This window comes from Anomaloglossus baeobatrachus, chromosome 6, assembly GCF_048569485.1.
Source record: "Anomaloglossus baeobatrachus isolate aAnoBae1 chromosome 6, aAnoBae1.hap1, whole genome shotgun sequence".
NCBI classification, from domain to species: Eukaryota; Metazoa; Chordata; class Amphibia; order Anura; family Aromobatidae; genus Anomaloglossus; species Anomaloglossus baeobatrachus.
The window spans coordinates 523,210,734-523,224,933 of record NC_134358.1 but is presented as its reverse complement, the minus strand read 5'-3'; the positions used below and the strand labels follow the sequence as shown (position 1 = coordinate 523,224,933).

The following is a 14,200-nucleotide window of genomic DNA, read 5'->3' as shown; positions in this document are numbered from 1 at the left end:
GCATCTATTTAACATTTAGGGCACATCCTATTTACAGGGAACGTGATTTATTGGAATACAACTTTAGAACACAAAAAACTAATAAATTGTAAATATGTAATACACTATGTAATATATATATATATATACACACACATATATACATACATACACGCACACAAGATATATATGTAATCTGTATATTACATAGTGTATTACATATTTACAATTTATTACAGTTTTTTGTGTTCTAAAGTTGTATTCCAATAAATATATTTTATGTTCTATCCAAATATCTTGATTATTGTATTATAAAAATTATTAAATGTCTGATGTTCATATACACGTTCATGTATTAGGCTATGTGCGCACGTGTGCGCGCTGCACCGCACCTAAAAGGTGCGCTTCAGAGCGCAGCTGAAATGCTCCGTTCTGAAGTGCATGGTGCCAGCAGAGAACGTGCACTCTGCATGCTGCCTCTCCCTATAGACAGCATGCAAACCGCACGGAAGAAGTGACATGTCACTTCTTAGAACGCAGCGATTCGGGCAGCAGCCGAATCGCTGCGTTCTAATATGCCACGTGCGCACGGCTCTCTATAGACTGTGCAGGGGACGCAGGACGCATGCAGTTACGCTGCGCTGCAGACCGCAGCGTAACTGCATGTAATACGCACACGTGCGCACATAGCCTTACAATAAATTTTTCACCTAACTATAAGCAATATATGTAGGAGTCAGAGTCGGAGCAAGAGAAATTGAGGAGTCGAAGGTTTGGTTTACCGACTCCACAGCCCTGGTTTTCAGATACAGCAGCTCGGCTGTCACTAAAGTGAATAGGAGCTGATATACAGCCCCCAAGAACAGAGCGGGGGTGTGCAGCTCCTTACACTCTTCTGACATCTGGGAGTTTGTGTGCAGCTCCTTACACTCTTTACCTCTGACATCTGGGAGTTTGTGTGCAGCTCCTTACACTCTTTACCTCTGACATCTGGGAGTTTGTGTGCAGCTCCTTACACTCTTTACCTCTGACATCTGGGAGTTTGTGTGCAGCTCCTTACACTCTTTACCTCTGACATCTGGAAGTTTGTGTGCAGCTCCTTACACTCTTTACCTCTGACATCTGGGAGTTTGTGTGCAGCTCCTTACACTCTTTACCTTTGACATCTGGGAGTTTGTGTGCAGCTCCTTACACTCTTTACCTCTGACATCTGGAAGTTTGTGTGCAGCTCCTTACATTCTTTACCTCTGACATCTGGAAGTTTGTGTGTAGCTCCTTACACTCTTTACCTCTGACATCTGGAAGTTTGTGTGCAGCTTGTTATACTCTTTACCTCTGACATCTGGGAGTTTGTGTGCAGCCCATCATCTGGGAGTTTTGAATACAGAGCCCCTATAGTAGGGAATGGGGCATGCGCAGCCACCTCTTCTGCCCTGCGCTCAGGCACCACATGCACTTATCTCCAGGGAGGTGCATCTATTTAACATTTAGGGCACATCCTATTTACAGGGAACGTGATTCATATTGCCTGAGCCCGGCCTCTCCATGTGACCGCGGTTTTCATGCCCTGTACATTGGAGTAACAGGTCGTGCAGGCTGATTTCTGTGTATGGCTACATGCACTTGCCCCTCTCCTCCTTTCTGATGATCCTTTCTGCCGTCCACAGATCACATCACAAAAAACAACTTTTCCAATGTGCAGAACGTGCGACATGAACAAGCCAAGCATTCAGTATTGATCGCCTGCCCAGCCAGGATCAACGAAAGCAAGTTCCTGCGGTATCTGTCACAGCACGGGGAGGTGGCCAGCCACTTCTTCTTCGACAGCAATGTAAGTATTGGTTCTGCACTGTCTAATAATGGCTGGAAAATGGGATCAGGCGCCTTTTTATGCTGCAGTCAGTTCTTGTTTTTTTTAGTCTCGTCTTCCAAGAGCCATAACCTTTATTTTCTTCGGCGCTCCATTGGGAGACCCAGACGATTGGGTGTATAGCACTGCCTCCGGAGGCCACACAAAGCAATTACACTAAAAAGTGTAAGGCCCCTCCACTTCTGGCTATACACCCCCAGTGGGATCACTGGCTCACCAGTTTTCTGCTTTGTGCGAAGGAGGTCAGACATCAACGCATAGCTCCACTGTTTAGTCAGCAGTAGCTGCTGACTATATCGGATGGAAGAAAAGAGGGCCCATACTAGGGCCCCCAGCATGCTCCCTTCTCACCCCACTTGCGGTTTGTAACGTTGAGGTACCTATTGCTGGTACGGAGGCTGGAGCCCACATGCTGTTTTCCTTCCCCATCCCCCTGAGGGGCTCTGAGGAAGTGGGATCTTTCCGGCCACCAAGCCCTGAGGCCGGGCTCCATCCACAGACCCATAGAACCTGCTGGATGTGGAGCGGGAGTGCCGTTCAGGGACAAGGCCCTGCAACTTTCAGGTACTCTGTGTCCCCGTATGGCAGGCCACGCACACACCAGGCTTGCTGGGTGTGCTAGTGCGCCGGGGACTGTAGCGCTGTGCGCTGGGCATAGCCCCTGCAGATTACTGGGGGACTTTACGTGTGGGGACCGCCGCGCCGACCGCCCCTGGAGCGGCGGCGCAGCTGCGACTTGTAGTGCGCCGGGGACGCGCCGACCGCGCTTTTACGGCGGCGGCGCTTCTAACTTTAGTCCCCGGCTTTTGCGGCCTAGCGCCGCTTCGTTCCCGCCCCCTCCCTGTCACTCAGGGAAAGGGAGAGACGCTGTTCTATAGCAGCACCGAGGGCTGGAGCCTTATTTGCATTCTCCAGCCCCCTTTACTAGACACAGTGGGCGCCGGGTTCCCGCTCTTGTCTCGGGCACGCCCTCGGCCCGCCCCTCTCCTCTGGACGCCGGCAGCCATTCCGGCACGCAGAGCGGGAAAACGGAGACACTGAGCTACCAGCACAGGATTCCGGCGCCACACACCCGCTTTTGTGCGGGCGGTAAGCGGCAACTAAAGTGCTGACCCACTAATGCCGAAGTGTCCTGTTGTACTTTTGTACGGTCGCTATTCAGGATGCAGACCTAGAAACAGCAGCAAAAGATCAGGGGTGCTAAAGCACAGACTCTATATGCTGCTTGTCTTGCATGTGCTGCAGTGTCATGTGTCCTTTATGCTTGTATGCTTTACATTGCACTGTAAGGGCTATTCTTGGCTGTCTACCCGCCTAGATGGCTAGACAGCGGCAGCAAACAGCAATGGTGCTACGGCACAAGTTTTCAATGCTGCTTGGATTGCATGTACTGCAGAGTTTATTTTCATGCTTGTACATTCACTGCATGTCGCTATTCTTGGCTAATGCTCCTTGATGACTAGACAACAGCAGCAGAAAAGCAAGGGTGCTAAGGCACAAGCTTTCAATGCTGCTTGGATTGCATGTGCTGCAGTGGTTATTTTCATGCTTGTATGCTATACATTCACTGTATGTCGCTTTTCCTGGCTAATGCTCCTGAATAACTAGACAACGGCAGCAGAAAAGCAAAGGTGCCAAGGCACAGGCTTTCTATGCTCCTTGTACTGCATGTGCTGAAGTGTTTATTGTACTTCATGCTTGTATGCTATACATTGCACTGTACGGTCGCTATTCTTGGCTAATGCTCCTAGATGGCTAGACAGCAACAGCAAAAAAAAAAAAAAAAAAAAGCATGGGTGCCAAGGCACAGGCTTTCTATGCTGCTTGTACTGCATGCGACTGTTCCAGGACCCCCAGTGTGTGCAATTACTCAACGGGGTCTCTGCTACAGGTGGCCAAAAGAACCACCGGTGATCCCTGTCCAGGGACAGGGACGGAGTTGCAGTTTCCGCTGATATATTGTCTGTGGCTATGACTAACATCTTACAGACTTTGCAGTCCAGACAGACCTTGGGCAATGTTGATTCAATGCCCCTGGCCACCCTGATTTCGAAACAAATCATGGCTCCAGGAGGGTCCCATGCATCCCAGGGTGCAGGCTCTGACACGGACGACAGTCCCAGACGGCCTAAGCGAGCTCCCTAAGAACGGCCCTCGACTTCATCACAGTACTCTCTGTATGATGAGGCAGACGTAGCTGTTCAGGACTCTGATCCTGAGACCGCTCTCAATCCGGATACACCGGATGGTGACGCTATAGTGAATAATCTTATAGCGTCCATCAATGGAAGGTTGAGTATTTCTCCCTCAACTCCTCCAGTGGAGGGGTCAGCTTCACAGCAGAAGAAATCCCTATTTCGGTATCTCAAGCGTATATTGAGTACTTTTCTGGTCACTCTGACTCCAGAGAAGCAGTCCAGGAACACCACGCTTATCCCGATAAGCGTTTCTCCAACCGTATTGAGGATACGCGTTGTCTCTTCCCCCCTGACGTGCTCAAGCGCTCCAAGGGTGGATCCCCCAATCTCCAGGCTTGCGGCTAGATCTATAGTTGCAGTGGAGGATGGGACTTCACTTAAAGATGCCATTGACAGACAGATAGCCCTATCGGCGGGTCGGTTGCCCCGGCATTCGCAGCCATAGAGGCACTACAAGCTATTTCAGCTAGTATTGCGCAGAGGGACGCGGTCACATGTACATCTTGGCCGCAGTAGCGTCCTTCACCTCGCAATGTCGGCATTGCGACTCAGGCTGTTTATGCTGTCCTGGACTCTACGAGCCGTACGTCAGTGGCGTCCGCCAACTCCGTGTTGTTACGCTCCTAGTGTTAAGGGATTGGAGCAGATGCTGCTTCCACAAAAGTGCTTAACCAGATTGCCTTAATCTGGTGACAGACTGTTTCGTGAGCGGTTGGATTAAATCATTCAACTGTCCAAGGGTACGGATTCTTCCTTACCCCAGCTATCAAACAAGACCCATCAGGAGAAGGGACAGTCGAGGTTTCGGTCCTTCCCAGGCTCGGGCACGTCCCAATTGCCCTCGTCCAACAGGACTCAAAAGGCTCAGAGGGGCTCAGGTTCCTGGCGGGCTCAATCACGCCCGGAGAAGGCAGCCGGAGGAACCGCTACCAAGGCGGTTTCCTCATGACTTTCAGCCCTCTCTCTCCGCGTCCGCGGTCGGTGGCAGACTTCCCCGCTTTAGCGACATTTAACTGCCACAGGTCAGTGGCCGGTGGGTGAGAGACAGTTTGTCGCAAAAACTTCCTCACCGGCCGAGCCGAGGCTCTTCTGCAGGCAGTAGGAGTCGTAATCCCGGTTCCTCCTCAGGAACAAGAGACACTTTTTACTCCGATCTGGTCGGGGTGACAAAATAGGACGACTCCTTCCGTTCCGTTCTGGACCTTAAACTGCTCAACAAGCACGTGAAAACCAGGCGGTTCCGGATGGAATCCCTCCGCTCCGTCATTGCCTCAATGTCTTAAGGAGATTTCCTAGCATCAATAGACATCAGGATGCTTATCTCCACGTGCCGATTGCTCCAGAGCACCGGCGTTTGCTACGATTCGTTATTGAAGACGAGCATCTTCGGTTCGTAGCCCTACCCTTCGGTCTGGCGACAGCCCCACGGGTTTTCACCAAGTTCATGGCAGCAGTGGGACCACTCCCGCACTCTCAGGGTCACCCTGTGATCCCTTACTTAGACCATCTACTTGTCAAGGCACTCTTTTAAGAGGCATGCCAACACAGCCTGAACATGGCGCTGGAGACTTCCCAGAGTTTCGGGTGGGTCCTCAACTTTTCAAAGTTAAACCCAATCGCTGGCATATCTTAGCTTGGGGTTTCACACTCTCTCAGCGATGGTGAAGCTTCCACTGGACAAACAGCGGTCACTACAGATGGGGGTGCAGTCTCTCCTTCAAGGAGACACCTCATCCAGAGGCAGTCCCTTTCACGCAGTTTCATCTGCGTCCACTTCAATAGAACATTCTTCGCTAATGGGAGGGGAAGTCGATGTCCCTAGACAGGAACGTGCCCCTTTCTCAGACGATCAAGGACTCTCTTCAGAGGAGTCCACTCTTCAGATCAATTGTCTGGAGCTCTGGGCAGTGCATATGGCCCTGCAAGACTTCCTGCAGTGGCTGGAAGGCAAACAGATCCGAATTCAGTCGGACAATCCACAGCGGTGGCATACATCAACCACCAAGGCGGACTACGCAGTCGGCGAGCCTCCCAGGAAGTCCGCCGGATTCTGCTAGGGGTGGAAGACAGAGCATACACCATATCCGCAGTTCACATCCCGGGCGTAGAAAACTGGGAAGCAGACTTCCTCAGTCACCAGGGCGTGGACGCAGGAGAATGGTCTCTGCACCCGGACGGGTTTCACGAATCGGCACAACAGCAAGGTCCCGGTTTTCATGACGATCAAAGAGCTCTGGCGACAGGCATCTCACGGTCGGTCAACCGTGGGCTCTACCGGACCGGTCAGACTTACTGTCCCAAGGGCCGTTTTTCCATCTGAATTCTACGGCCCTGAACCTACTGTGTGGCCATTGCGTCCTAGATCCTAGTGTCCTCAGGATTATCCCACGGGGTCGTTGCCACCATGAGACAGGCTATGAAGCCCACGTCTGCTAAGATCTACCACGGAAGTGGAAGATTTTCTTTTACTGGTGCTCTGTACAAGGAGTGTCCCCCTGGCCATTGGCATTGCCTACTTTTCTTTCCTTCCTGCAATCTGGGTTGGAAAAGGGCTTGTCGCTCGGCTCCCTTAAAGGGCAAGTCTCGGCGCTATTGGTGTTTTTTCAGAAGCGTCTAGCACGACGTCCGCAGGTACGCACGTTCCTGCAGGGGGTTTGGTCATATCGTCCCCCCGTACGAGCGGCCGTTAGATCCATGGGATCTGATCAGGGTACTAGTTGCTCTCCAGAAGCCGCCTTTCGAGTCTCTGACGGATGTTTCACTCTCTCGACTATCACGGAAAGTGGCCTTTCTGGTAGCGTTCACGTCTCTTCGGAGAGTGTCTGAGCTAGCAGCGCTGTCATCCAAGGCTCCCTTCCTGGTGGTCCACCAGGACAAGGTAGTGCTGCGCCCCATTCAGGAGTTTCTCCCTAAGGTAGTATCCTCGTTTCATATTAATCAGGATATCTCCTTACCTTCTTTTTGTCCTCATCCTGTTCACCGGTATGAAAAGGATTTACATTTGTTAGATCTGGTGAGAGCACTCAGAATCTACATTTCCCGCACGGCGCCCCTGCGCCGCTCTGATGCACTCTTGTCCTTGTCGCTGGCCAGCGCAAGGGGTCGCAGGCTTCCAAAGCCACCCTGGCTCGATGGATCAAAGAACCAATTCTTGAAGCCTACCGTTCTGCTGGGCTTCCGGTTCCATCAGGGCTGAAGGCCCATTCTACCAGAGCCGTGGGTGCGTCCTGGGCATTACGACACCAGGCTACGGCTCAACAGGTGTGCCAGGCAGCTACCTGGTCGAGTCTGCACACTTTCACCAAACATTATCAGGTGCATACCTATGCTTCGGCGGACGCCAGCCTAGGTAGAAGAGTCCTGCAGGCGGCAGTTGCCTCCCCGTAGGGGAGGGCTGTCTTTGCAGCTCTAACATGAGGTATTTCTTTACCCACCCAGGGACAGCTTTTGGACGTCCCAATCGTCTGGGTCTCCCAATGGAGCGCCGAAGAAGAAGGGAATTTTGTTACTTACCGTAAATTCCTTTTCTTCTAGCTCCTATTGGGAGACCCAGCACCCGCCCTGTTGTCCTTCGGGATTTTTGGTGGTTTTTCGGGTACACATGTTGTTCATGTTGAATGGTTTTTCAGTTCTCCGACGTTACTTCGGAGTGAATTTGTTTAAACCAGTTATTGGCTTTCCTCCTTCTTGCTTTTGCACTAAAACTGGTGAGCCAGTGATCCCACTGGGGGTGTATAGCCAGAAGGGGAGGGGCCTTACACTTTTTAGTGTAATTGCTTTGTGTGGCCTCCGGAGGCAGTGCTATACACCCAATCGTCTGGGTCTCCCAATAGGAGCTAGAAGAAAAGGAATTTACGGTAAGTAACAAAATTCCCTTCATTTGGCTACATTCCTGTGTATGGGCTTGTTTTTTGCAGGATGAATTGTTCTGTTTTTATGGTTTAATTCAACATATAATATATTATAAAAGTAAAGATGATCAGATCACTTTGTGTGACCCCCGGCCCACGGATCAGGTCAGTGCTCTGAGGCCATGGACAGGAACTGTGTGAATTTCCTGAGCTACTGGGTTCCCCTGCGCAGAGATTGATTTGCCGGCCTGACGTGTGACTCCATCAGTGTGACGTCATCTGTGCCACGCAGATGAAACGCCAGCACAGCAAATCATAAGCCGAGCCTGGGATCCCGGAGAGATGGCCAGAGAACACTGCCAGTCCCCTAGTGATTGCAGCGATCACCGTTAAGCAAAATGACTGACTGAATACCAAATGTATATAGTGTTGTACGCTTTACTACTTGTCATTGGGGGGGAGTGCAAGCAGCTTCTGTCTAAGGCTAGTTTCACACTTGCGTTGGGCGAAATCCGCTGGGTCCATTGCTGCATCGTTTTGACGCATCCGTTATTTTTGTGGTGTCAACTGATGCAACGGATCCGTTATTTCACAGTAATCCGTTAGCTGATTCCTGTGAAATAACGGACCGTTGCATCCGTTTGGCGTCCGTCTAACGGAATGCGTCGGCTCTGTTTTTTTTTTTTTTTTTTCTTTTTTCATTCTGGGCATGCTCAGTAGAAATTAGCGGAATCCAGCAGCGGATTCCGTTGTTAAGCACTTGGCAACGGAATCCGCTACCATAGGGTGCCATTATAAATTTTAACGGAAGCAGCGGAATCCGCTGGTCGGCGTCATTTTGACGCAAGCATTTAATGTTAAATTCAGCATTGCTTCCGCTCGGAGGAAGCAACGGAGCGTCGGCCAGCAGAAGCAACGCAGGTACTTTTGGCACAATCCGTCATCAATGCAAGTCTATGGGAAACAGCGGAATCCGTTAACGGATTCCACTGTTTCCCAAGACAGCGGATTGCGCCAAAAAAAAAAATAACGCAAGTGTGAAAGTACCCTAACTGCTTTTATGATGTGGATGCTATGAACTGTGGCATCTTAGGGTTTAATTTATTGCAGTTAAAGCCAGCTCTGATAACAGCAGCTGATGACTAGTGTCGGCTGTATAACACAGTCAGCACCTGCTTCCAACACCATCTGACATAAAGGGAATCTGTCAGGTAATTTAGGAGTTCTAACCTAGTAGCAGGGTGATGTGTGGCCTAGTAACCCCTAACTTCCCATCTCTGTGTTGTAATATTGTGTAATGTGCATGTATAAAAATGCTTTATTACTGGTGTTCTCTATGTAAATGATCAGAGGCTCTAGTTCCCTGGGCGTCGCATCGCCCTGTGGGCATTTGCATGTTTTCTGTGGTAACACGCCCCTGTGGGTGATACCATGGATTTACATGAGCGACATCACCGTCAGCTCCTTGAGATCCCGCACGTGTGCACTTACCATTCCCGCAGCCTTGTTATCCGGACTCTTGCATCTCATCTTCAGACGCGCAGTGCGCATGCTCAGAAGTCTCCTGCAGCTCCGGTCATGCGCAGAGCGCGTTTGAAGTCGAGGAGCAAGCACCCAGATAACAAGGCTGCGGGAATGGCAAGCGCGCACGCGCGGGATCTCAATGAGCGATGGTGACACCACTCATGCAAATCCATGGTATCACTCCACAGGAGCGTCATACCACACAAAGCATGCAAACGCCCACAGGGCGATGCAACACCCAGGGGACTAGAGCCTCTGATCATTTACATACAGAACACATAAGTAATAAAACATATCTTTATACATTCATATTACACAATATTACAACACAGGGATGGGTAGGAAAGGGTTACTAGGCCACACATCACCCTGGTTCTAGGTTAGAACACTTATGGGACCTGACAGGTTCCCTTTAAAGAAGACATTTAGGGCGGATGTTGGGAAGGGGTTAAACGGAACCCAGCCCTGTGATTAGCTAATCACTAGTGATGAGCACATAGTAGCTATTCGTTTTTGGATTATTCCTAACAAATCCAAAAGTACTACTTTGGTATTCGTTAGGAATAACGAACCTAATGCAAGTCAGGGGGGAACCTGAGCACTTTTCTTGACGAATACTTGGCTAGTACTCGGTATTCGGTAACATTATCCCTACACGAATAGTTGCTATTCGCCCATCTCTACTGATAACTTACAGATTCTCTATTTCGCAGCGAATGATTGTTGAGGTAAACTGGGCCAGGCCTGACTTTTCCACTGTTGACACATTGGACCTGATTCATCAAGCCAGGCGGTGTCCACCTCCATGCACTGTTCCAGAAATCTTACTCCGGTCAGGTACACTACAAATCGTTGTGAATTAAGGCCCCGTCACACTAAGCAACATCGCTAGCAACATCGCTGCTAACGAACAACTTTTGTGACGTTGCTAGCGATGTCGCTGTGTGTGACATCCAGCAACAACCTGGCCCCTGCTGTGAGGTCGTTGGTTGTTGCTGAATGTCCTGGGCCATTTTTTAGTTGTTGCTGTCCCGCTGTGAAGCACAGATCGCTGTGTGTGACAGCGAGACAGCAACAACTAAATGTGCAGGAGCAGGAGCCGGCTTCTGCGGAGGCTGGTAACCAATGTAAACATCGGGTAACCAAGAAGCCCTGTCCTTGGTTACCCGATATTTACCTTTGATACCAGCCTCCGCTGCTCTCACTGTCAGTGCCGGCTCCTGCTCTGTACACATGTAGCTACAGCACACATCGGGAAATTAACCCCATGTGTGCTGTAACTAGGAGAGCAGGGAGCCAGTGCTAAGCATTGTGCGCTGCTCCCTGCTCTGTGCACATTTAGCTGCAGTACACATCGGGTAATTAACCCGATGTGTGCTGTAACTAGGAGAGCAGGGAACCAGCGCTCAGTGTGCGCTGCTCCCTGCTCTGTGCACATTTAGCTGCAGCACACATCGGGAAATTAACCCCATGTGTGCTGTAACTAGGAGAGCAAGGAGCCAGCGCTCAGTGTGCGCTGCTCCCTGCTCTGTGCACATTTAGCTGCAGCACACATCGGGTTAATTAACCCCATGTGTGCTGTAACTAGGAGAGCAGGGAGCCAGCGCTAAGCAGTGTGCGCTGCTCCCTGCTCTGTGCACATGTAGCTGCAGCACACATCCTGTAATTAACCCGATGTGTGCTGTAACTAGGAGAGCAGGGAGCCAGCGCTCAGTGTGCGCTGCTCCCTGCTCTCTGCACGTGTAGCTCCGTGCGGTGGTAACCAAGGTAAATATCGGGTTGGTTACCCGATATTTACCTTAGTTACCAAGCTTAGCATCTTCCACGCAGCGCTGGGGGCTGGTCACTGGTTGCTGGTGAGCTCACCAGCAACTTGTGTAGCCACGCTCCAGCGATCCCTGCCAGGTCAGGTTGCTGGTGGGATCGCTGGAGCGTTGCAGTGTGACATCTCACCAGCAACCTCCTAGCAACTTACCAGCGATCCCTATCGTTGTTGGGATCGCTGGTAAGTTGCTTAGTGTGACTGGACCTTTAGACAAGCTGTTATCTCACGCCCCATCCCACCCATTTTGTCAGACCTGGGAGAAACATTTGTAAAAACGCCAAAAGTTAGGCGCAACTTAAAAGTTGCAACATTTCAAAGCTTTTACACCTGAATTCTGGCTTGAAAGCTTTGATAAATCAGGCCCATTGTGTTCAGGTTTACAGTAAACACACATTGCGGGAAATCTCCAAGCATCAGCTGCGATTCCAAAAACCTGATGTATGTCAAGGATTCCTTCTAAAGGGAGGATAATCAACACTTTTCCATACAGTTGAAATAAAGGTATACAAGCTATACTGGCTGGTACCCCGCATGCCCTGGCCCCATCACTCTCTTTGTCGTTGGTGTATCTTGTATGTGTCCTTCATACTTGTTTTCTGTTTCTTCCTCGTGTTTTCTTCTAGGGCACTCACGCCGTTGTGGAGTTTGTGGATCAACAAAGTATAGAATCTCTTCTATCAGGAACCAAGATCCCCAGCGATGAGGATGTATACGTAGTGCCGTATAAATCCAGATACATCAAAGTAAAGACTACAGATGTGAGTCAGCAGTTCCCAAAATGTTGGCCGCAGTCCTGTATGCCAATGAACAATCTAATAGAGAAATTATACACCGCCGAGAACGTAAGTTAAAAATGCAAAACCCTCGTTCTGCGTTCTAGCGATTTATAGGAGTAGTGTAAAAGACAAAGAATGTTCACATAATCGAGGAGAGTTGGTCTACATCGATTCCTAGGACCTATTTTGTTGATCATGGCAATAATCTATGACCATTGGATGGGGGGCCCTGATAAACCCCCTCCTACCTCTCAGCATCCACAGCTTTTCAGCCTGGTGCAATGTCACTTGTGTCGTGCCAGGTGGGATAATGAAAAGCGGATCCCTGGGTGCTAGAAGGGAGGATGAAGTTCTTAGGATCCCAATCAGACTGCCACAGATTACTGACCTATTCTCTTGATCAGGTCCTGAAAATCAATTTTCAAGTGTTAAAGAAACCCTCCCAATAACTGTTTTTTTTTTTTTTTTTTTCTTCACTAAATAAATTGATATACTCCCGTACTGCTGTCTTCCCCGGGATCCTTTTACAACTTTAAGCCTATGGGACCTCGTTCTGACGCTCGATAAACCTATATTGTAAATGCATCATGCAGGGCATGGTTGGGGGAAGTTTACGAACCCCCCCCCCCTTTCGACCTCGGACGTTTGCATCACCCTCAGGTCCTCCCGCGCTCTTCAGCTTTTGCTCCAAGCAGATATGCTCTATGCGGTCTTCCCCTGCTTCTGGCTGACACTCATGCACATGAGATCGCACGCACACACTCATACACGTACTAGATCGCACACATACACATCAGATAGAGCATGTGCGGCGCGCGCACACAATCGCGCACACACCACATCTGGCGATACCGATTGCTTCCAGCTTGCAGAGGAACCTGATACACAGTGCAGTGGTGTGCGAGGACCTGCTGTGGAATGCATCAATGTGTTCCACCGCATCCTGTGTGCGTGCGATATGTGTGATTGTGTGTGCCATCTGATGTGTGTGGGTTTATATTACACCGCAGGTCCTTGATGTGTTCCACTGCAGGTCCTCTCGTTCAGCATTTGGTTTCTTTTTTGGGGTGCCTGCTTTCTATAATGAAGTGTCCTGAAATATTCTTTTTACTTTTTTAGCTGCATGTACACTTCATCATTGAACTGCAACGAGGCCTTAGGGCTTGTATTTAAGCCTTACACCTAACATGCTGAAAATTCTTGCAAAGAACAGTCTTTGACCTCTTTCAAGTGACCGGGAATCCTAAGGATATGTCTGATGTATTCACTAGGAAATTCTCTCTCTTAGGCCCGAGTCACACTTGTGAGTGTCTCGCATCGCATCACTAGGCACGGCCTGATGTTCTCCGGGCAGGAGCGTCTCCGCTGCATAGAAAAAGAGAATTTTGTTTACTTACCGTAAATTCTTTTTTTTATAGTTCCGTATTGGGAGACCCAGACATTGGGTGTATAGCTTCTGCCTCCGGAGGACACACAAAGTACTACACTCAAAAGTGTAGCTCCTCCCTCTGAGCTTATACACCCCCTGGAGAAACCAGATCTAGCCAGTTTAGTGCAAAAGCTGAAGGAGAATAGCCACCCACAAGTAAAAACAGAGCAAGAACCGGAACAACCGGAGCCTCTGTCTACGACAACAGCCGGTGATAACACGCGGAACAAGAAACTGCCAACAGGCAACAGGGAGGGTGCTGGGTCTCCCAATACGCAACTATAAGAAAAAGAATTTACGGTAAGTAAACAAAATTCTCTTTTTCTTTGTCGCTCCATTGGGAGACCCAGACAATTGGGTGTATAGCTATGCCTCCGGAGGCCACACAAAGTATTACACTAAAAGTGTAAAGCCCCTCCCCTTCTGCCTATACACCCCCCGTGCTCCCACGGGCTCCTCAGTTTTCATGCTTTGTGCGAAGACATCCACGCATAGCTCCACAGCTTAGTCAGCAGCAGCTGCTGACTATGTCGGATGGAAGAAAAGAGGGCCCATAACAGGGCCCCCAGCATGCTCCCTTCTCACCCCACTCTTGTCGGCGGTGTTGTTAAGGTTGAGGTACCCATTGCGGGTACGGAGGCTGGAGCCCACATGCTGTTTTCCTTCCCCATCCCCTTAGGGCTCTGGGTGAAGTGGGATCCTAATCGGTCTCCAGGCACAGGGGACCGTGCTCCATCCACAGCTCCTG

At 50.0% G+C, this 14,200-nt stretch overlaps 1 protein-coding gene across 1 annotated transcript in view; it reads left to right on the top strand.

The window, feature by feature from the left end:
- Positions 1–14,200, top strand: part of MTPAP (mitochondrial poly(A) polymerase) — a 68,633-nt gene that overhangs the window by 4,022 nt on the left and 50,411 nt on the right. Inside the window, exons 2-3 of the mRNA XM_075315517.1 lie at positions 1,647–1,810; positions 11,871–12,089. Coding sequence (XP_075171632.1) covers positions 1,647–1,810; positions 11,871–12,089 — 383 coding nt within the window. The remainder of the gene's footprint in view (positions 1–1,646; positions 1,811–11,870; positions 12,090–14,200) is intronic.